At 40.6% G+C, this 24637-nt stretch overlaps 1 protein-coding gene across 1 annotated transcript in view; it reads left to right on the top strand.

The window, feature by feature from the left end:
- The window catches only part of LOC120401286 (prolyl endopeptidase), a 163701-nt gene that overhangs the window by 76874 nt on the left and 62190 nt on the right, over positions 1 to 24637 (top strand). Inside the window, exons 8-9 of the mRNA XM_039531029.1 lie at positions 7695 to 7886; positions 23611 to 23808. Of these exons, the coding sequence (XP_039386963.1) occupies positions 7695 to 7886; positions 23611 to 23808 (390 nt within the window). The remainder of the gene's footprint in view (positions 1 to 7694; positions 7887 to 23610; positions 23809 to 24637) is intronic.

Raw genomic sequence — 24637 nt, forward strand, 5'->3', positions numbered from 1 at the left:
CATAGAGATTCTATGGAACATGTGGATTCGCTTAAGATTTGTACTTCATTTGAATCTACATTTTCTTTCACAGATAGTGCCACTCCTCCCCCTGCACGACCTGTTCTGTCCTTCTGATATATTTTGTACCCCGGAATGATTGTGTCCCGTTGATTGCTCTCAGTCCACCAGGTTTCTGTGATGCCTATTATATCAATATCCTCCTTTATCACAAGGCACTCTAGTTCACCCATCTTATTATTTAGACTTCTAGCATTTGTGTACAAGCACTTTAAAAACTTGTCCTTGTTTATTTGTCTGCCCTTTTCTGATGTGCCAGATTCTTTTTTATGTGACTGTTTATCATCTACACTATAGTGTTGCTCCTGCCAAGGTGAGTCACCGACTGCACTGATTTAATAACTGCACCTCAGCTCGGAGCCCTGTCACTCGGGCTGACATCCCAGAGCCTCGCCACCCAGTGCTGACAGCTGGGGCTCCAGGCTGTCAGCCATGGGCGGCGAGGCTCTGGACTGTCAGTGCTCCACAATGACCCACACTGTCCGTTAAATCAGTGGTAGCACCCCACCGACAGAAGGAGCATAGTGTGGCCATGAAAAATCAATTTTATTACTGCAATGGTTGTACGTCGATGTAAATGAAGTCAATTAAATTTTGTAATGTAGACTTGCCCTGAGTAAGTTTCGCAGACCAGAAGAAGAGCTCTGTGTAAACTCAAAAGCTTGTCTCTTTCACCAACAGAAGTTGGTCCAATAAAAGATATTACCTCACCCACCTTGTCTCTCTAATCTTCAGTAATAGAGGCCTTGGCTACACTGGCGCTTTACAGCGCTGCAACTTTCTCGCTCAGGGGTGTGAAAAAACACCCCCCTGAGCGCAGCAAGTTACAGCGCTGTAAAGCGCCAGTGTAAACAGTGGCCCAGCACTGGGAGCGCGGCTCCCAGCGCTGTAAGCTAATCCCCACGGGGCGGTGGAGTACCTGCAGCGCTGGGAGAGTTCTCTCCCAGCGCTGGTGCCGTGACCAAACTCGCACTTCAAAGCGCTGCCACGGGAGCGCTCCCGCAGCAGCGCTTTGGTGTTTCGAGTGTAGCCAAGCCCAGAAATTGGCATTCCAAGGACAAAAGAGTTTTCTCATGTATATAAAATGTGTTAACTTTTAAACATAAGCACCATTTAAAGAAATATATTAAAGGTTATGTATACCGCTAATCTTAGTAAACTGAATCTTCAAAGAATGATGCAACTTTTAGAAAATGAAAATCTAGAGGTAAAAGGTACCTAGATGTCAGAGATAATGAGTGGCTATTAATTTCTATCTTTCCACCTCCCTATTTATGTGGGAACAAGTTAATCTACTAACAAAATTCTAAATTATTTGGAGTGTAAGTATTGCTTTCCTGCAAGACATACATGCAGAAGGAATATCTAGATCTCAGATGATGGCTAGAAATGGCTTACAAAGTTTAGTCTTTAAAAAACAAAGAAACAATAGGCGTCCATTGGTGTTGCACACTGAGGTATAAGTGGTGCAACCCAGTGGCTGGAACAGGAATCTTGCCTAGTGGTCTGAGAAGAATCAGAGAGCAGAACCAGAGGAGGGGTCAAGGAACAAGCCAATGGTTGGAGCCAGGAGTTCAGAGGAAGGTAGGAACTAGGGTTGGAACAGGAGCAGGCATGGTTTGGAGCAAAGAGTGGTCTGAGAAGCATGTCTGGCACAGCTGTAAGCAGGGAACACATTGAACAGCCACTGTGCTGCAGTTGCTACAAGCCTAAAGTGATGATCTATTGGCCCTTCTGTCCACAGTCACTTAGTGAGGGTTTACTGGGCCCAGCTAGTTGCCAGGCAACCAAGATGAGTCAACTGAGTTCCTGACAATGGGTGGGATTTTTGCTCCTGGAGGAACAGGGGGGCTTTACATAAAGAAGGGAGGCATAATGAGTGAGGCCTATTACATGAACAGAAAGTAACTCTTATATGCCCCCAGTGTACAAATAACTTGCATAAATGGATGAATTCATCTTAATTGCTTGAGTACTGCAAGAAAGTATCAGTTATGATTTGAAAGTAACACTTCAGTGTTTATATTCATAACTTCCAGTGCCTTTCATGAGGCTTAAAAATCAAATTGGATTAAAGTCTGGGAATTGAAAAATGGAATAAAGTTTGGTACAGATTTAAGTTTCTAAATGTGATTCTTGAGTATAATTTGGCCTATTTTATGTACACAGAATTGTTTAGACTTTAGTGAAACCCAATACTAAGTTCAACTGTAGCCATCCAGCAAATGTTCATTCTGTCTTACTGAGCCAAGCATTCTAGTTTACAGTCTGGCTGTCCCCAGCACTCCAGATTTGTGGAGAAGCAATCATTCTTACACAAAAATATAAGTGGCAACAATTGAAATGGAACATAACTTTATTGAGATTAAACTCTGTATCCTTACCAGTTAACAGAGTGCTACAGTACATAAAAATGTAATGGATATTTTTTACATTGTTCATAAAATTTGCTGTCCCTCTGATGTTGTAAAACTCCCATGGGAGTGTTAGCTGATCGATGAACCCTGTCTCTTCAGCTTGCACATGTGAGAAGATACTTGCTACAAAATATATGATGAACTGACTTCTCACAAAGTGTGGAGTATAATGGGAATTGCTTCGAACCTCCTCAAACTGATCAATAGTGACTCGCTCCCAATGCATCATCTCTCCCTCAAAGTGGATGGCATTACTATGAGATAAGCATGGTGAGGGTGGAGTGGGACCTCTATAGCCATTCTTGCCATCATAATTGCATCTTGATCAAATCAGTTTTTCCACCTGTTTAATCCACAGCCCTGAACTTTCAGTGAGCCTTGGATAGACACATGTTCTGCCCTGTTGTGGCTTGTTCAGAGTTCATAGCAGAACTAAGGCCTGAATTTGTACACTTCACAGGTGTGATTTTTTTTTCCTTTTAGGTTCAATACAAGAACAAAATTATTAAACTTTAAAATATTTCTGTCATATATGTTGTGGTTTTGTCCCTACTTTTTTTATTGATATGCTGTTGATTTCCTGTTCTGTTGGGTTTATTGATGTTTCAATCAAATGAAGAAAATAATCTGTAGTTCTTATCAGTAATGTAGTAATCTGAAGATAGTAATAGTGTAGCTTTTCAGTTCAGACGCTTATATGTGCAGGCATATATAGCTCTTCAGCATTATACCTTCTAATGCGAAGACTAGCAGTGAGAAAGATTCAGTAAACTGTGTCAAGTGCTTTGCTTCTCCCTCACTATTTGTCTCTGTAGCGGTTCCTGCTCCCAGCCCGCAGTCAGGCCTGGTCTACACGAGGGGAGGGTGTCGATGTAAGATATGCAACTTCAGCTACGGGAATACCGTAGCTGAAGTCGACGTATCTTATTCCGACTTACTTCCCGTCCTCACGGGGTGGGATCGACATCCGCGGCTCCCCGTCGACTCCACTACTGCCGCTCGCTCCGGTGGAGTTCCGGAGTTGACGGGGAGCATGTTCAGGGATCAATATATCGCGTCTAGAGGAGACGCGATATATCGATCCCCGATAAATCGATCGCTACCCGCCAATACGGCAGATAGTCTGGATATACCCTCATAGACCAACTGAAGTGCAGCACCCGTGTCCTTTTATTGTTTGTGTCCGTTCCCACCACCTATTTACAGAGACCAACAGTCTGGGAGACTACTAACTTCCCGGCCAGCAGGGATCCAGAGCCCACACTCCTCCTTTCCTGTCTCCCCCCTGCTTCCTGTTTCTTAGCCAGCTTTATAGGGCAGGCTGGCTACCCAAGCCTGCAGGTGGATCCACTCTGGTAATTAGGGCGTGGCCCCTCAGCCAGTCCAACTAATACCCTTCTTCCTCTGGAACAGGGCTAACAGGGGTCTGGCTTGTTTCTCTTAGCCAGCACCCTGTTACAGTCTCCAATAGAATAATTGCATGCTTGAGTGGCCTTTATATCTGAGTCCTCACTGGTCCCCACATAGGAGAACAAGAAAGATTGACTGGTACATCAAAAATGCCAGTTTTCAATAGTTGTTTCTGAAACCGACTTTCTCAAAGGGATACTATGTAAATGTGTAACTGCTTACTCCAGCTCATCTACATTAATTTTTTTAAATACCTTTTGACTGCATGTAGTTATCCCTCTCCCCCTTCTCCCTTTGTACTTTGTCATCTTAGACTGCAAACTCTTTGGGGCTAGAATTGTTGTCTTGTATGATTGGACAGTTTCTAACAGACACTATTGGATTATAAAAATAATAGTTTCTCCACTTCGTTTAAACTTGCATCTCAGATTATTGATATTTTTCAATGTCACTTTAATTTTTTATTCATTTTTGCATTATTTGACATTTTTAATAGCTGGTTTAAAAAAAAAAAGTTTCCAGAAGGTTTGTCAACCTCAATATCCTGCTTCTGACAGAGAGTTTCACATGAAACCAAGACCTTCACTGATGTTCAAGTAGTCGTCATTGTCATCTGTAGGCATCAAAAGATCCTGTACCCCGTTAAGTCTATCAGCCACTCAAGATTCAAATTTGTGTTTCCTACTTTGCTTTATTTGTGATTTTTGTACTGCCACGACATAAAATGCTTTATTATGGTGGGAAAAAATTATGTTGACACTTCCCTCCCCCCCGCCCCAAATAATAATACCGGTACAATGTAAAGCCTCTTTGTTGTGAACTCTGATATAATGCTGTGAAACTGTGCTCACAGGTTCTTATTCATAGGTTTAAGCACTTTGCTGGTGAATGAGAACTTAATGCAGTAAAATGTAGTGAAACAATTTTTGAATTTCCATATTTAAATTTAAGTGAGGATGTTCAGTTAAGGAAGAAGCAGACTTCACTATGAAAGGGTTCCAAATTGCTGACTTGAAAAACTGTAGTATGTTCTGCCTGTCTTGTGCTACAAATTGCACAGTATTTCTGGTCTGCATGATCCGAAGAGATTTGATTCTGTGGAGAGAAAGAGGGACACATTTACAATAACCTTACACTAGTAATTTCAATTCCCTCATTGAAGCACAGTCACCCAGTCCAAAATGGTAATCAGAAAATACCATCTCTTTGCACAGTGTGGCTGATCCTTTTTATAGGGTTGTGTTATACTTATACTATAGCTTTGAAAAACGTTTTAAAAATAAAATTAAATACAATACAGAATAGGGAAAAATTAATCTCGTGAATTTCGTCTCAGAAAGGATATTACAGAACTGAAGAGGGTTCAGAGTAGAGCAAGGGAAAGGTAAGGGGCATGGAAAAATGTTCATATGAAGAGATAGAAAAGACTGGGATTATTTATTTTAGAAAGGAAATTAATAAAGGGGAATGTGACAAAGTATATGAACTAATGAATGATCTAGAGAAGGTAGATCAGTAGCTCCTGTTGTCTGCATCTCATACCGGTAAGAACAATGTGCCGTTCGATAAAACTGAAATATGGAAAATTCAAAACTAATAATAATTAGATTGTGGAACTCTTTGCTACAAGATGTAACTGAGGCCAAGATTTAAAGAGAAAATGGACATTTGTATGGATAGCAAGAATAGAATTATTATTAACTATTATAACAAATATTTTGGAAGGGATATTAAACCTCGGGCATGAAGCCTTAAAACAAGCTCCAACTATTATCATAAAACTTTAATAAAACACAGATTATCCCATATCATCATACCTGCACCATCCTTTTATGCATCTGGGGTAAGCTGTTGGCTCCATTGAAGTCAATGTCAAAACTCCCATTGACTACATTGGAGACAGGATTTTTCCACATGGTGCTGGCCACTGTCAGAGACAGAATACTGAATTGGATAGAACGCAGGTCTGATCCAATATGCAATTCGCAAGCAGCCTTCATTTCACTATAAATTATTTAATACAAGTTAAAAGTAAATGATAAAAAAAAAAATTATTGCTGTGATATAGTCAGATTTAGTTGGTGCATAGATCACCTTTCATGTAAAGAAGAGGAAGGTTTCTCAAACCAAAATGGCAATTAAGAAAAGTTAGCTTTGTTGTTGCACTAGAAGGCTCTGATAAACTAACTTGTTACATTTAATGGGGTTAAAGTGGCCTGAGCCACCAAATAGCTCTTAGTGATTGTTTTGGGTTTTTTTACTTGCAGCAATTAAAGCTCAATTATAATCTCTACTTTTCTTGCATTATTTCAGTTCATATTACTGAATGGGGGGTGATTTAAAAATAAATTGATGTAATGTTTTATGGAGCCGGTACATTGTATTACAGGGATCGGCAACTTTTGGCACGCAGCACGCCAGGGTAAGTTTGTTTTCCTGCCGCGTCCACAGGTTCAGCTGATCACGGCTCCCACTGGCTGTGGTTCACCCTTCCAAGCCAATGGGGGCTGTGGGAAGCTGTGCGGGCCGAGAGCTATGCCTGGAACGGCGAACCACGGCCAGTGGGAGCCACGATCGGCCGAAACTGCAAATGTGGCAGGAAAACAAACCGGCCTGGCCCGCCAGGGTGCTTACCCTGGCAGGCCGGGTGCCAAAGGTTGCCGATCCCTGTTGTATATCAACTTACCTACACATACAGATTATCTATTTTGGTTAAAAAATAAAAGGCTAGGTCTGCAAGTACCCACATGCAGAACAAAATATTTAATAATGGGTTCTTCGATCTAGCTGAGGAATTCTAACACAATGCAGTGGCTGGAAGTTGAGCTAGACAAATTCAGACTGTAAATAAGGTGTACATTTTTAACAGTGAAAGTAATTAACCATTGGAACAGTTTGCCAAGGGCTGTGGTGGATTCTCCATCACTGACTGTAGTATATCAATATTAGGTTTTTTTCCCTGAAAGTTAAGCTCTAGGAGTTATTTTGGGGAAGTTCTGTGGCCTCTGCAAATAGGAGGTCAGAGTACATGATCACAATGGTCCAGGCCTTTAAAACAATGACAGTCTCTGTCCTTGATAGCATAGAATCAAGCCTCAGTTCTTTTGGATGTTTTTGAATCCCCAAGTAGGCAATTGGTGATGTTCTTGTATCCTCTACTTTAATAAGGAACCTGATTTTCAGTATGGCAGATGCTGCATCTAAGAAGTTTAATTGATTGGTTAGGTTCCGGACATAGCATAAGTATTGTATATCTGGTTTATTCTTTCATTCTTTTCTTTCTAGGGTCCTATAAACCTATATAAACATAGTAAAATGTAAGAGGAAAAGTATTGGAATCTGTCATACAGTCTGTTCCCATCCGCAAATGTATTCAATTCTAAGGTTGTGGTATAAAGTGACAAAATCAAGCCAATTCAGATTTAAAAGCAAACTGCCCTCATTTTACCCAATAAAGCATTTTCAAAAGTTCCTAGGAAAATCAAAGATTCATGCCACACAAACTTAAAAATTACTTTTTAATGAATATTGATGTCTGATCTTCCTTTGGGTAAGTACCAAATGCTGTAAAGTAACAATGCGTTGGAATTTCATTTCTGAATTGGTAAGATCGCTGCTGCTATTCATTAGGTATTCACCACAAGGCTTGTTTCTGATTTTATATGCAGGAATAACTAATACAGTCATTATTGTAGAAAGAGGAAGAAGCTACTGTGCAGTCAGAAGAACTTTATTGTAAAGTATTAAAATAAAATGTTTCTTGTTTAAAGCGTAAGGAATTAATATGAATGATTTGTTTGCTCTTAGGAATTCTTCAATGGGTGAAGCTGATAGACAACTTCGATGGCGAGTATGACTATGTCACCAATGAGGGAACAGTGTTCACTTTCAAGACAAACCTCCATGCTCCAAATTATCGATTAATCAATATTGATTTCAGTGATTCAGATGAATCCAAATGGAAAGTGCTTGTCCCTGAGCATGAGAGAGACGTTCTAGGTAAGAATATAAACCAAGTGAAAGATGTCCTGTTTTGTTTTTTTCCAAGTCAGTCTGCTAGTTATTGAAAAGGGCTTTTCTTTTAGACCCCCTTTTTTTTTTCCTATTTACAGTTGTAGGGATTCTTTTGAGTTGGTTAAGGCACCAGACTAAGACTTGAGAGATCTAGGTTCAGTTCCTACCTCTGTCACAGATTTCCTGTGTGACCTTGCTCAAATTCCTTGTTTCTTTGTGCCTCACTTCACCATCTATTAAAATTAGGCTAATTTTATCCCCATTTCATGGGGCTTTGTGGAGATTGATTTAACATTTGTCAGGCACTCAGATATGTTAACTGGGGCCCTGTAAGCAGACAAAAGTAAAAGCTAGCCTAGCAGTGGTATGGTGCACTATAAGCCAGGGGATCAGACTTTGAGACACAGATTTGATCTGTTGTTCTTGAGCTGACAGGAATTGGGAGTGCTGAAAGGCAAGGCAAGATTTGATGGCATAAAAGAGGTGGGTAGAGTATTTGATTTTTTTGAATTTTGTTTTTTAAGGAAAAGTGAAAGCAGGACCTTCTGATTTTGAATTAATTAAAATAAAGATGCAGTACAATAAATTCCAGAAGTTTGCACTAACTCAGGAGGTCTTTTTTTAAAATGCACTTATTTTGGGAAATTTTTAGTATATATGTGTGTGAATTAATTGTAGATATTGTAGAAAATCCTATCCTGATGCATCTTTGTCCCAGTGTTTCAAAGTTTAATACATTTAGGTGCTCCATGCTCCCTACAGTACATTGTGTAATTATACCTGACTAGCATAATAATGACTGTTTGAAAACTACACATTTTTTACCAGGTTTTTTTGGTTCAAATCTCCTCACTGATTTTGTGGAAATTTTCCTGTGTATAGCTTTTTACATTGGTGATGAAATAATAAGAGTCCTGTATACTTACAAAGTGACTGCTGTATCCCAGCTAACACAGCCTCCGCTCTCTTCTCTTTCAAAACACTGTTAGATCACTTCTTCCATGACATCCAGAAGCTGTGAGTTCATGAGAATAATGTTCTAAGAACTCTATGGATGATTCCCGCCTTTGGATTTCCCAGTGTATCCAGCAGTCTCTGGACCACATCCTCGCCATACCCTGGGTTCTATGTGCCACAAAAGGGCTGTAAAGCTGCTTTAAATTGGCAGCTGAGAAATCCCCCAACATGAGGAATCCCTAACTGGCATAGAACCACCTTAGCCAGCTCTACACCACCGTTTCCTATCTCTATCCCTGGTACAGGGATTACTGGGGGGAGGCGGGGGGAGTGGAGCATGACTGGACTATGCTATTCCAAGTTATGCTCAAAGTCAAATGGGCCTTTGGCCGTCCCAAGGTTTTGGGGTTGCAAAGGTGGCAAGCACAGCTTGGTCATACTCAAATATTGAGCTCTGTAGGTCTCTATTTTAGATTGTAAGCTCTTTGATGCAGGGAACGCCTTTCTCTTTTACTTGTGCAGGGCGGAGTACGTTGTCAGTGCTTTATGTGTAATAAATAATGGATAGAAGTGACAAATTATCTTCCATTCTGGTCATCTGTTAACTGTTCTTCAATCTCTGAAATTGTATTTAAGTCATAGGTAACAGCAATGTAAAACATGGGTTTGAGTTAAATATATAGCTAAAGGTCTGACAGTGCCCAAATGCTATGGATCTTGGCACTAATAAATTTTGTCACTACTTTTCTGAAATGAAAATCCTGTGCTCTACCTTGATTTTTTTTAGTTTTAGCACACGAGGAGTTATTTCACAGCAGATTTCTGCTTCAGCTTTTCCATTCTATAAGCAAAGGCAAATTGAGTATGTGTGTATATTCATATAATAATTTTTAATGCATCAAAAACATCTTTAAGGGATTATATTTGGCAACCTTGACTATGCAAATGGAACGAGGACTTCATTTAGATAACCAAAGGTTCAGATAAATCAGAGTACTGAGGGCAGTGGCCATTAGAAACTAAAAAATTGCTCAAACACTTCAACCCAAACATCAGTGGACATATCTGACCTGCAGTGAACTGAAAGTTTTGGGTGACTGTGGCCTGGATAATCAAAATTTCATTATACCTACATGCAGAGCATCGATACACAATAATATACAATGTCCAGAGCGGAGCTCCAGTAAATATTTTCAATCCCCCTGGAGTTTTTCTAGCATGTTGGGAGTGTAGGAGGCTCCAAGAAATACTCTGAGAATTTAAGCCTTGCATGTACTCTATATTTAGCTTGATAGAGATGGCTATGTAAAATAATTGTTACAATGGGTGAGTGGCTTCATTAGATAATGGGGATTAAATATATATTAAAGCCAACACTAAAATGAAATAATCTAAACCAGTTTGATAAAATATGATGGCACCTATAAATTAAAGGGCTGCATTCCTCTGTGCCAAAGGAACCCCGTGAGTGCTTGTAACAATCCTGAGACATAGCTCTAAATAAAATAAAATAACACTAGATTGCCGCTGATGAAACCAGAATCCTTCATTCCTAAAGAGTAAGCTATTGTAGTGAAGAAAGACCAGCCTGCCATTATGTCATATTGCTTTAATCCTTCCAAGATTTGGTTTGGAAAGACACAATTATAGCAGAAGGCAGTTAATAATTTATTGCCGTGAAAGCCTTAGAGTCAAGTGAATTTGATTTTATTTGTTACAAAGATGACATGGTAATAAAACACCTCCTACAAAAGCTATGACTATAAGAATTCAAAGGTTAAATGAGCATTTGCTTCTTAGAGAGACAAGGTGGGTGAGGCAACATCTTTCATTGGTCCAGCTTCTGTTGGTGAGAGCCATACAGAGCTCTTCTTCTGGTCTGGAGTACTCCCAGCACCACAGCAGATTGTTTAGCATAAGTAGTTAGCACATATTGTAAGGGACCATTCAAGGCAGAGTGGCCTGTTAACACCTCTGCAGCCATAGGACATAAAGAGGGGTTTAGTGGGTTACAGATTGTTGTAATAAGCCATAAATCCAGTGTCTCTGTTCAGTCCGTGATTTTTAGTGTCTAGAAGAGTAATGAATTTAAGTTTCCAGGCTTGTCTTTTGAGAGTGTTGTGCAGATTTCCTTTGAGGATCAGGGTGGATAGGTCAGATGTAGTGTGACTGCTTAGTGAAAAGTAATAGGTGATAGGGTGTTTTTGTCTTTTTTTCATTTTCCTGCATGAGCTCACTCAAGAGCATAGGTATTGCATAGTTTCACCCAGATAGTTGTTATCAGGGCATTTAGTGCACTGGATGAAGTACACCACATGTTGTGGTAGGCAAGTGTAGGATCCATGGATCTTGAAAGGTGTGTTGTGGGTCGGGGGGGCGTTGATTGTTGTAGCAGTGGAGATATGTGGTTTTGCATCTGTTGTTCTGTCAGGGTGCCGCTTTGAATTGGTTTGTCCAGACTCCTGGTCTGTGGGGAGCTTGCTTCTGATTATGAGCTTTGAGAGGTTGTGGGGGGTCTGCTTGGTTGTATATAATAGTGATTATGTACCCAGATATAATGAACAGTATTGGAAATCACTTCACAAACATTTTAGCAACTGATGCTCCAAGTCACAAGTGTTTTTCTTGCTTAGAATGGAATATGGAAATCTGTAACTCAAAATTCTGCTACGTTTCCATGATCTACTTGTTAGCCATATCTTCTCCTTTTCTGGATATGAACGTAGTCTGAATTTCATAAAAACAACCACCACGTTATAATGGAAATAGATTTTGTGAGTCAGGTTTAATAAATATGAAACTCTGCCAGTGTCCTCCAGTAGCAAAAATTTCCCACAGACTATAAGGTAATATGTCATACTGCATTTGTAGTGCAGCTAACAGCTTAACTAACAAAAACAAAAAATACACATACCAAGAGATGAGTGAATTTAATTTGCTTTACTGACCCAATCCTCCAGGTACAGTTGGCCGTGGGCTTTGACTTGTGTTTGAGAACCCAGTCCTGCATTACGAGTTCAATAAAACTTTGAAAAAACAAATGTATTCTGATAATATGGGGTTGTCAGTATGACAGATGTTTAAAAGCATAGAGCGTAAAGAATTATTCATTTGCATTCTTATTTTGAGTCAGTCTCTCCCAAACAGTAAGCACTGTCAAGGTTTACTTAATTCTCAGTAGGCACTTCACACAAAGTAAAGATAAATTTAGAACACTAATCAGTGAACGAAGGGGAAAAAAACAAATGACAACCATTTAAAAATGAAAATAGTTAAGTAAGGGCCCCAGGACATCTGCATTTGCCATGAGATGCATTCCCACCCATGTTCCCCCAACTGGAAAGCATTTGTGTTGTATTACATTTAATTCTCAGAGAGTATAAACCTTGGTAAATATTTATGAATTAATGCAAGTTTAAAAGATAACAAAAGCAGTAATAAGTGTGCAGAGGTCATTCATCAGAGGGATCTCGAAACAATGTGAGATCTTACATACCACAGAGCTTGTTTAAGAGCAGCAAGGTGAGTTCAGTATGAAGTTTAGATTATCTCCCTCAGGATGGCTGGTAACTGGACCCCTGAGGCCCCGCCCCTTCCCCAAAGGCCCCACCCCTGTGCTGCCTCTCCCCCCAAGGCCATACGTCCTTCAGTTTAGTGTCTTCTATATTTTTGGGGGGTAAGGAATTAATGTTCCCTTGTCACCAGTGTGGTCACCTCCAAAAGTGTTTTTTTAGTGCATATATTCAACTATATTGTGATAGCTCCCAAAGGCCCTACGCAGGATCATGACCCCATTATGATAGGTGCCGTAAGAACAGATAGGAAGATAGAATATGCCATTGAAGCAGGTTATGCTAGATTTTTACTGCTGGGGACTGGCAATAGTATAGTGAGACATGGGGAAAAGGTAAAAATATGAATTTTCGCTGGTTGAAATTATTTTTTTCTTCTCTAGACACTACATATCACTAATTTTCCTCCTGAATGCTTGACTGCAGGAGTTTCATGCTATCCTTTTGACAAAGGTATTGTTTGTTTCCCTAGGACGATATTCTTGATTTTTGTCAAAATCCTGTTGAATTTAGCTGTGCTCATAGGCAGGGGCGGCTCTACAAATTTGGCCGCCCCAAGCAGTCATGCGCGGGAGGCGCCCCCGAGCCGCGGGAGCAGCGGACCTCCCGCAGGCATGACTGCGGAGGGTCCGCTGGTCGCGCTGCTCGGCTGGACCTCCCGCAGCTGCGGGCGGTTGGCTGGTCCGGCGGCTCCGGTTGAGCTGTCGCAGGCATGCCTGCGGGAGGTCCAGCCGAGGCACGGGACCAGCGAACCGTCCGCAGTCATGCCTGCGGGAGGTCCACTGGAGCCGCCGGCCGAGCGTCCCCTCCGCAGTCATGCCTACGGCAGGTCCGCTGCTCCCGGGGCTCCGGTGGACCTCCTGCAGGCATGACTGTGGCAGGTCCGCCAGCCCAGCCTGCCGCCCCCCCCGGGAAAGGGCCGCCCCAGGCGGGTGCTTGCCCCGCTGGGCTCTGGAGCCGGCCCTGCTCATAGGGCCTCCCTGCACCTGTCATACAAGGGATTGTTGGAGGAAAGAGTCACGCTGCCTAGGCCTTTGGCATTTCACCAGCAGCAGAGGAAAGGAGAGTAGACAATAAAGCAACGGAATGTATTTCAACCCTTAGTCCAGTGCACAAGTTGTGAAATGGCTTCACTCCCCCTCTGGAATGTGCGGAGGAGGATTCTTCCCTTTTGGAGCTCGCCTGGGGCTCAATTACTGGCCCCTAAGCAAAGGCTGTAAGAAGCAGATTTTAGTAAACTTCCAAAGTAGTTATACATTGCAACTCAAAAGAGAGGGTACAGTTACTTTAAAAACAATTCCATGGGGCTCCATGTTTTATTCTTTGCTAGTGATACTGAATCAGTTGTGCTCGTTTACAGGTGAAACAATGGTGGTTGTTTTGTTTCTCCCTCCTCCCCTTTACTGATGGCCTTGCAGAAATTCACCATGCACTGTGAGAATAAAGCAAGATTCATTCCATCATGTGCATCTTCACTATGAATAAAGAGTCTACAGGCCAGATTAGGCCCTCAGTTACATCTATGTGATACTGCTGGATTCAGGTGTAGGGTTGCCACCCATCTGTGTTTTAAACCGGACAGTCCATTTTTTGGCTTCTGTGTCCAGGTACCATTTAGGATTGCCAGGTGCCAGGTTTTCGAAGGGAAAGTCCAGTCAAAAAGGGGACCTTGCAACCCTAAATGGCACCCAAACCAAAAGTCAGGCTACTGCAGGGTAATTGGAGGTGCCAAGTCATTAACCCGCACCAGCCCCGGCTCAGTCGGGGCCACCTCCTGCCTGCAGATAGGCTCCTGGAGATGATCCAGAAAGCAATGGGGGAAGGTGGGGAGAGGAGTGACTGATGGGGGTGGAGCCTTGGGGGAAGAGGTGGAGAAGGGGTGGGACCTTGGGGGAAGAAGCAGAAAAAGGGCAGGGCCTTGGGGGAGGAGGTGGAAAAGGGGTGGAGCCTTGGGAGAAAGGGGCAGGGCCTCAGGGGTCCAGTTACAAGCCATTAGAAAGTTGGCAATCCTATTCAGGTGTAACTGGTTGAAACGAAGTAAAGAATTATTTTGGTAATGCACAAACTAGAATAGAGCCCTCTGTTCATTCAGTCATAGATAGATATATTGGCTTTGCAGGGGTACCAAGAATAAAGAGCAGTCATTAAAGTGAGTAGATAGGACTCTGAGTTTGGAGTTAGCTGTAATGATTTCTAAATTTATATCTTGACCTGGTATTGTGGTGTTTATTGTATGCATATATCGAATTAATTCAATAGCCGGGCTGTCAGGAAATGCCCCCAGAAAGGCAAAGCGGGGTTACTGATATACTCTTCACAGCAAACACTTGAGACTGGCAAGAGCTGTTCACATTGGTGCCCTGGTTTGACCCCTTGCTAGGCCTGCCAACCGTGTCTCCCTCGGAGTTACTCAGTCTTCAGGGGGAGGAGGAGTTCAAAGCATCCTGAAACAGTTAAGATGAGACATAGACAAATTTTGGGGGAGACTAAGACCCATCTCCCCAAAGGTTAGGAGTCTGGGGCAAGATAAGCAGTGGGATAAGACAGGCCTTTTGCTGTTTTTAAAAGCCTTATTCTCTTACGTATGCTTTGTTCCTGTCATTACATAAACAATACTTTTGTTTTAAGAAGGGTGTTTTGGGTCATTGTAATCTACTGGTTGCAGATTCCTGAAGAGAAGGACCAGACTCACTCAGACTTGCTGGGCAAACACAGTCAGCACACAGGATACTGTAGCCCAGCACCTGGTCTAAAAGTGGAAGAATTGCATGGTTCCACCTCAAAGAGAGGTAAAAGTCATGGGGCCTGATACCTGTGGGGCTGCAGTCTGGGAAACTAGAGAGGGGACAGAGGTGCAGCGAGTCCAGGGGTGGGCAAACTACAGCCTGTGGGCCAGATGTGGCCCGCCAGCCATTTTAATCCAGCCCTCGAGCTTCCGTTGGGGAATGAGGTCTGGGGCTTGCTCTGCTCCAGCTGGGGAGCAGAGTCTGGGGCTGCTCCACGCGGCTCCCAGTGGCATGTCTCTCCTACAGTTCCTACACGTAGGGGCAGCCAGGGGGTTCTGCACACTGGCCCCAGCCCAGGTGCCACCCCTGCAGCTCCCATTGGCTGGGAACCATGGCCAATGAGAGCTGCAGGGGCAGCACCTACGGACGGGACAGCATGTAGCTGAGCCACCTGGCTGCGCCTCCGCGTAGGAGCTGGAGGGTGGACATGCCGCTGCTTCCGAGAGCCTGCCTGGAGCCTGCACCCCTGAGCTACCCTGCCCCCATGAGCTACCCTGCCCCCGCACCACAACCCCCTGTCCCAGGCCTGATCCCCCTCCTGCCCTCCGAACGCCTCGATCCCAGCCCAGAGCACCCTCCTTCACCCCAAACCCCTCATTCCCAGCCCCACCCCAGAACCCACATCCCCAGCCAGAGTCCTCAACCCCTCCCACACCCCAACCCCAATTTCATGAGCATTCATGGCCCACCATACAATTTCTATACCATATGTGGCTTTCAGGCTAAAAAGTTTGCCCGCCCCTGAGCTACCCTGTAACTCTGACAGACTCTGAATAGAAATATTGAATGGGTCTATTGAGTAAAAAGGTGCTATTTTTATGTAGTCATTTAAGACTTAGGACTCAGAGATGAGTTATGTTCCTGGTTGTCACAGACTTAAGTGACCTTGAGCAACTCAGTTAACATCTTTGTACCTCAATTTCCCCTCTCCAAAATGAGAATAGCAACACTTCCCTACCTCACAAGGTCTTGTAAGCCTTAATTCAGTATTTTAAAGTACTTTTATTCCCTCATGTAGAAGGTTATATACAAGTGCAAAATGTTATTTATTTTATCACTTTTTTTTCCTCAGTTTTAAGCCTTGCCCTGTAGGCATCTTTTTTTTTATGGCAAAGTTTGGTAATAAAATAACATTTCTGTCATTATTTTGCTGTTGGTATAACACAGATTTCTAATTGCATTTTTTATTTAAATTCACTATAAAGGAACCCTTCCAAACCTCTGGGCATTGCCCAATCAATATAAAACTTAAGTGTAAAAAAGTTTGTACATTCTTGCAGAGCTTGCTTGTTCAATGCTTTTAAATATATAATGCGTTGCAATGGAGAGACAAGATCTGAAAACTAAAAACTCTATAATCAAATATATTCCTATAAAAGTAAGATTATAGCAAAACTAGGTTAGAGAACAAAATCAAACTTCGGAATCAGGATCACAAAATAGTTGATCCTGATGAGAAGGGATTGTTATCTCTGTAAGTAGTAACTATATGTTTATTCCAACTATCAGGAGACTTATGCATTCCATTACTTTCATGTTGTCTTTAAAAATATCCATGACTTTTTACGCTGGGGAGTTTTGCATGCAGATTGAAAGTGGGTGAGTGAATGGATGCATGAATATTCTTGAGGAACAGTTGCACAAACTTTGTTCAGAACCTTATGAAAATACACCGTGAATTGCACGGAAGGCTAGTAGGGAGCAGGGAATTGGCAGCTACCCAAAGGACCAGATTGGTGAGCTTGTAGTAGAAACCATTTAGTAGCTGGGGGTGTGGCTTTAGCCCCAGAGTTTCCTAGCAACAACTCTGAGCTGCTCACACAACCAGAGCATGCTCAGACCAAGAGACAGTCCATGAGTCACAGACAGGAGGAGATGTTCTAGTCCAGAAGCACATCTTTGACTGAAATCTTTATCTGACTTTTCATGACCAGGGTCCATCATGGCTTTTTTCTCAAGCGATACCATGGCAAACCTGCACCAGTCATGATTGACCAAGGAGTAGCCGTGGGTTTCTCGAGCGGCTTAGTTCCCCAATGTTTGCAGCTTCAGAACAACTTTGCACTTTTTTCCTCTCTCACACTTGTATGACAATATGGGTTGTCTGAGAGGAGGGGTACAATCCGAGCCTTGTTGAAGCCAGTGGGAGTTTTGCAACTGACCTGAAATGTGTTAGGATCTTATTTGAGGGTGTCCTTTGCCTCCTTTTTATGTGTTTGTTAGATATGGCCATTTATAATATATATCTACAATTAGTAATGCTTTATTCTGTAAACTGTTAATATTGTCTTTGCAGGTCTTCCTACACATAAATAACTCTAGGTTTATTGTAGTGGGGGAAAGTGTTATTTTCTATCAGTTCTACAAACATGACTGTTGGTCTGAAATGTGGACTAACTCACATGGCAGAAGAAAGGAAAATTGCACACTAGCAGCTGTCTTTGAACTCAAGCTTTGAAGCTCCATCAAAATGTATCCCTTATTAATGGGGTTGACACATGTGCTTGCTCAGGAAGTGAGTTTGATGTTTCCTCTTAGGAAATATTTGCACATGGATCTTGTCTTCATTTTGGTTCTCTCTTCTCCTCCATCAGTGATTCAGCATAAGAATGTCAATATGCATCTGTACAGTTGGATTACTTGACATGATGTGTCTAGCACTGCAAAAATAAAAGGTCAGCACTAATTTCAGTACCTTAAGTTTTTAGGATGGATTTTTGACATGAAGGAATTCAACATACTGTACCTAAAACCAAATGAAAATTATTAGGAGGGAAAATTTGTTGGTGGAACAGAGACATATCCTTGACCCCAGTGAAATCCATTGTACTAAAGGGACTCTTTTTGGGGGAAAATATTAACACATATTTATAAAAATATGGTCTGACAGTCTCTCCTAAACTGGAACTGTTGACACATTTCTGAGCTCCCAGGCATTATTCATGACTAAAATTCTACCCTAAGCCTCTCTCCAAAGCCTAGAAAAAAACAGCTCAGTGCTGAAAACCCCTTGTAGATTGGTTGCAACAAAATCCACACAAACCCCAATGTACAGGCAGTGTGTAGAATTGCAACACAGCTCCTCTGTGCTCTCTCTGTAGCCATTCTTACAGCTCACCTCTTATAGTCCCTTCACCTTGCGTAACCATTCCCACTCCCAAAGTGGAAGACACAACTTTGCACTTTGGGAGAATTTCATCCAAGGAAAACAGCATTCAGTATCATAACAGCAAATTCAGTTCTAGAACCATTTGCACCAGTGTTATAAAATGTGGTTTGTATGGGTTTGTTTAAAAAGTCCATAACCGGCATCATCTTTTTCTTTTAGCTGTAACATACACATTTGTGTGAATGTTAATAAATATGTGCCAGAGAATATTATGATGGCTACATACTGGTTAAAAAGGAAACTTTCTGGATATACAGTCTAGACTCTAGAAGTTTCCTTGAGATGGAAAGAAACCAGTTAAAGCATTCTGGATACGTGCTTGGAGTGTCAGCACAGGAGGTGAGGTTGTGGGCTTGACTACGAAGTACAATAGTGTCTTGTGTCTCCAATTCTCAAAACAGAGATTAGGGTACAGAGAAATTCAGTTCATGGTTTTATGTAGAGAAATGGCTATTATTAACAATTCAGCATTATTTTAGTTTGATAATGTAGCACTTCACTTAATTGTAGACTCTTTACTGTTCTTTTAAGTCTGGTTCAATTTTTTTCTCTTTCTGTACTTGTATAGCCCATACTAGTATTTATTTTTTGTAACTATGTTATGGGGGAGACTTTCAAAAGTGGTCTATGCATTTATGAGTGTAAGTCCAGTTGCCCTTCCATGGGACTTGTACTCCTCAGGCACTTTTGAAAATACTCTTTCCCTCGCCCCTCCCCTCCATCTTATCTGTTTTCTCCACCTTGTGGAGATTATTTATAACCACATAATGTACTATAGGGGTGGATAAGAGCTAATATCACCACCTTCAAAGCATGCTCCACAGTATTTGTAAGGGGTATCAATGGAAACTAGATGCCTTTGCCCTGAAAAATTGAAATGCTCTTTAAGAAAAGGGAAATACGGTGGAAGTGAACATCTAATTAATTTTAACCTGTATTGAAAGGATCCCTCAAATTACATTGTGTAGCCAACTAATCAGTGAGGAATCAGTGATTGTCACAATTATATTTGAAAATGGAGAGCTTTCGCTTGATATTTTTGATGGGGAGCGAGTATTTTCATAAAGAGGAGACCTAAATAAATATTTTTGCATGCATGTTATGGGTTGTACCTAATTCTGAGGTTAATCTGTGTAGCTCTTGATGTATCATCTTATACAGCTTTAAGATGCAGAAGATTTTTAATATAAAATTTGAGAATTTTCTAGTTATAGAAGTACGTTGTCTACTGGGAACACAAATTGCACTTCTGCAGCCCATATATGTATTACCTGACAATTACTTGTGTTTCCAGAAGTAGAATATTGCCATTATTGCATCTATGCTTTTTTCTTGTTCATATTTTTATTAATAAACCAAAGTTATAAAATGAACTAAAACCAGTTTGAACTTTGGCATCTTACAGATTCTACAGTTTTATTCAAACTGCCTATTATGCATAGGAACCATATAAAAAGAGGCCGTATAATAATGTAGTATTTCTTATTTTAGTTAGAGCTAGGTATGATGTTATAACTTGAAATGCATAATAAGATTTAAGAAATTAAAATATAAAACTATATTTCATTATCCATCCTCACTTATACGATTTATTCCACACCATAACAATGATTATATAGCAACTACTATTTTGTAAAGAGTGCCATACTTATCTATTACAGTATCTTGTTATACCAGGTCATGGCTCCATGATTAAAATTCCAGTTAGTATTCCAGTATAAAGTGTCTGGGTTTGGGTTTGGCCTGAAAGTTGCCAGGTTTATGTTAAAAAAAACAGAATTTTTTCCCCCAAAAATCTGAAGAAAATGGGTCAATCGCTTGAGTTACATATGTAATGTTTAAAATAACATAACTAAAAATTTAAACTCGTGTCAAATTTTCATTGGCCCTTCAGGAAAGAGGGTGAGGGGAAGGTGATGACTCTGTACAGTCATTAGGACAAAGGTGAGCAGGAGCCAGGGTGTCGCAACAGTGGAAGGTCAGATCTGACCTATATAAGGAAAAGAACAGTTTTGGACAAATTAGTTTTGACCTACAATTCTGAGAGTTTGTTATCCTTATCTAAAATTATGGTGACGAGGAAGAACATAACATATCCTGGAACTTTTGTTCTGAAAATTGGATGTGCAAACATGTTTTTAGTCTGTGTTCAGCTTTGCTCTGGTTGGTTTAAAAAGACTGTTGGGGAAACCCTGAATTCCCATAGAGCGTTTAAAACCCAGGATAACCTGTAAGATGGGTCTTTGTCATATTTTAGTCGGTTTTGTTTTGCTTGCTTTGTTTCTGTGTTGATTTTCATTGTTTTCTGTTTTTAGTTATACAGTAGAATCTCAGAGTTACAAACACCTTGGGAATGGAGATTGTCCATAACTATGAAATGTTCATAACTCCGAACAAAAAGTTATAGCTGTTCTTTCAAAAGTTTACAACTGAACATTGACTTAATACAGCTTTGAAACTATAATATGCAGAAGAAAAATGCTGCTTTCCATTTTTTTTTACTAGTTTACGTTTAACACAGTATTGTATTGTATTTGCGTTTGTTTTTTGTCTCTGCTGCTGTCTGATTGTGTACTTCAGTTCCAAATGAAGTGTGTGGTTGACTGGTGAGTTCGTAACTCTGGTGTTCTTAATTCTGAGGTTCTACTGTAGGAGCAAAAACTATTGGTCATGACGTTACTTGGGTGTAACAGTATACCCTTAGGCAATCCTAGCTCTAGTCTTTGCTCATTTAATGGCATCTCTGCAGTTTCTTGCAACCAGGAGCCAGGAGAAAACTGTTCAACAGTTGGACCTTGGCTGTGATCCAGCCCTCCAACCTGACCCAAATGAACCAGGTTCTCTTCCTGGCAAGGAAAGAAGCCACAGTTTTGGCCCGAAGAAGACAAAGAATTGTTATCCACTTATCACCTGGCAAGAGAAAGGAGAGCTTATTTTATATTTTCCCCTCATCTCCTTTCTTATCTTTTACCTCTGTATCCATTTTGTCAAAATTTGGTTGAGGAAGTTGTCTTGGCAAAGGAACAACTGTGAGTAAGTGAAAATGTTTTAGTTAGTTGCCAGCTAAGTAACCCTTTTCCTAGATGACAGAAATACTTAATGCGAAGCTGTTTTCTATAAGCTGAATTTTTCCCTTATGTGTAAGTTAATAAAGAAAGGCTTATTATGTGGTTAATAGGGATCTAAAGCCTATGGCATGAGAGAAACCCCAGGCATTTTAGGACATACTAAGAATGGTGTGCACCAAGCAATATCTAATTTGTAAGCCAAGGCAGAGCATCCAAGTACCCAGGTGAATGCCACATGATAATATGTGATGTGGGAAAATTGGCACCATAAAGAGCTCATAAGCTTCCCAGGATAGGGTGTGGTAGGGTAGAATCAGGTACCTTACGGATAGAGCTGGTCGAAGATTTTCCAACCGACCAGTTTTCTGTCAGAAAATGCTGATTCAATTAAGTCAAAACATTCTACACGGTTACCAGCCCAGAAATTTTAGAAAATTCCATTTAGGTTCTTCTGAAACTGAATGTTTCAAAATTTCAATCCCGTGGAAAATTTTGCATTTCTGATTTTGTTCCAATTTAGAATGAAAATTCTTTCAGAAATGCAAAATTTTCCATGGGATGAAAATTCAGTTCCTGCCCAGCTATCTTCCCTATCTGGGAAATCCTAAACTCTGAACTGGCATTATATTAGATTTAAAAAACCGACACACACATGCTTGCTCAGAAATTAACTTTGATATTCTGATGATATCTAGAGGCCTCAACCAGATTGGTACTCGTGATATGCATTGTACAACCATGATAAATGACAATCCTTGCCTCTGAGAATTTACAATCTGAAAGCCAGTACATATAAGCAGCCTGTGTATGTCCCCATAAGAGGTGAATGAACTGCAGTGTGGTCTGTTAGTTACATATTGCAGTTCAGTGAGGATTTGTGAAGCTTTGTAGCTAAAGGTTGGAAATGTAGGTGATGTATGCTGGATGATTGTAAGAGGATTTCTGGTTCATGATTAGACTCATTGGAAGGGGTAGAGTTAAAGTTGGGGGGGGGGAGGAATAGCTCAGTGGTTTGAGCATTGGCCTGCTAAACCCAGGATTGTGAGTTCAGTCCTTGAGGGGGCTACTCAGGGATCTAGGGCAAAATCAGTACTTGGTCCTGCAAGTGAGGTCAGGGGGCTGGACTCAATGACTTTTCAGGGTCCCTTCCAGTTCTATGAGATAGGTTTTTTCAATCTACAATGAAATATTTTATACTTGTACATTTTAAGATTATATGAAGTGTGAGGATGTGTGAATATTTATATTTGTTTGCATCTAAATGCTTAGGTTTTTCTTTTTCCAACAGCATTGCTTGGTATATTTTAACTAATACCAAAGTAACAGCGTTAACTAAAAATTAGCTCTTGTCCTTTAATCTGTATACTTCAAAATAGCTTCTCTTCATACGTAAAGGTTTAGTACTTATCAATATTAAGTATTAATCATCTGAAAAAGAAGTATATAATCTTTGTCTTAACTTCATAACATTAGTGTTCTCAGAACACTAGCTTGGGACTCCATGGATTCCATTAGGCATCCTTAATCACAATGGAGTAGTTCTTATGAATAAGAATAGTCTACTGAATCCTTTAAAAGATACAAAAATGGCAATGTACTGTACATGGCTGTTCGCCTTTTCATTCTCATAAATTTTGTTTGCACAAAAGCTGTGGTTTATTTTTCAGTCTCATATGCTTCCATAAATAATTTCCCTGATATATTTTTGACAGAAAGATTACCTTTTTATGAAGAAAACATTGTAAATTTTGTCAATATCGCTTTGAAACACTGGACATACAATAGCAACATGAACCATTAAACACTGATACAGAAACATCTTTTAGTTTGTGTACATTAATTGCAAGGGGTTTGAAAAAGTATTTGTTAGAATGTATGTTCTGAGAATGTAAGTCTTATGAATATTACAGCTCTTTCCTGGCATCTTGTCTTTCATATTTATTTGTAACTTTGCTGATATTTTGAAGAACTGTTCATTTTCACAGCTGCAAGGAAACTTTGAAGCTTACAGAATTTTAATCAGATATATGCCGTAAGAGGTTTTGTGTGTGTTTTTAATGCAATTTTTAAGGTTAGTTATATTTAATTATTTTGTTCCCACAGTAGTTTCAGGATTTTGTTTCACTTTACTTTTTTTTTCTTTTACCCCTTTTACAGAATGGGTTGCTTGTGTTAGGTCCAACTTCCTGGTTTTGTGTTACCTGCATGATGTGAAGAATGTTCTACAACTTCATGATCTAGCCACTGGCACACATCTCAAGACTTTTCCTTTGGAAGTCGGCAGCATTGTGGGATATAGTGGCCGAAAAAAGGACACACAAATATTTTATCAGTTTATGTCCTTTTTATCTCCAGGTAAGGTTGTTTATTTCCTCAGGTGTTACCCCTTTTACAGGGGACCTGCCCAATGGATCTTTAATTTAGGAGGTACTATACACATAATGAGACTGAATTTTGGTTTGCTCTTTAGAGACCTAGAAAAAGGTGCTTTCCCCTAAACAGTGTTTAGTTGTTTGGACTGTGGATTTAAAATATATTAATGGAGAAGATTCTTAGATCTCTTGGATCTACAGTGAGTTAATACATTGGAGATCTGGGTTCAGAAATGACTGAATATTACAAAGAGTTCTATGGAAGATTGCAACTTCTTGCTCATTCTGTCCTCCTAAAGAAGGAAATTAGTGTTGCTTTCATAGCACCGATTAGAGGCTGTATGAATGTGCTTTGAGCAGAGCTGCACAATCATGGAAAAGTGGGCTAGATAATACCTTTTGGCTTATTCTGGAAGTGGGGTACTAAGCTATGAAGTCTAGCCTTCTCCATAGTGACTGCCCCATTCAGCCATCAATAATTTTATAACAGGTATCGTAGATCATCTGTGCTAAATGTAGGGAAATGTTAAGATGTGTTTCTTTCAAGAGCAAATCTGAAAGGGCCTGCTCGATAGTTAAATTCAAGTGAAAGCTTATGGACTGATGTTTTTTTCCCCAAAAGGTATCAAGCACTCACAACTTCCGTCAAAGTGCTCACCATCTCTGAAAATTAGGTCATTCGTGTAACTCAGAAAATGAAGAGTTTGATGCTAAAAGAAGGTTGTGCTTTCCCACCATACGTAAAAGAGCAAGCAACATTTATCTGCTTTGTACGGTCCATGACGTGCTACTGACCCAAACTTCTTTCTTCT

The sequence above is a fragment of the Mauremys reevesii genome, linkage group 3 (genome assembly GCF_016161935.1).
Source record: "Mauremys reevesii isolate NIE-2019 linkage group 3, ASM1616193v1, whole genome shotgun sequence".
NCBI classification, from domain to species: Eukaryota; Metazoa; Chordata; order Testudines; family Geoemydidae; genus Mauremys; species Mauremys reevesii.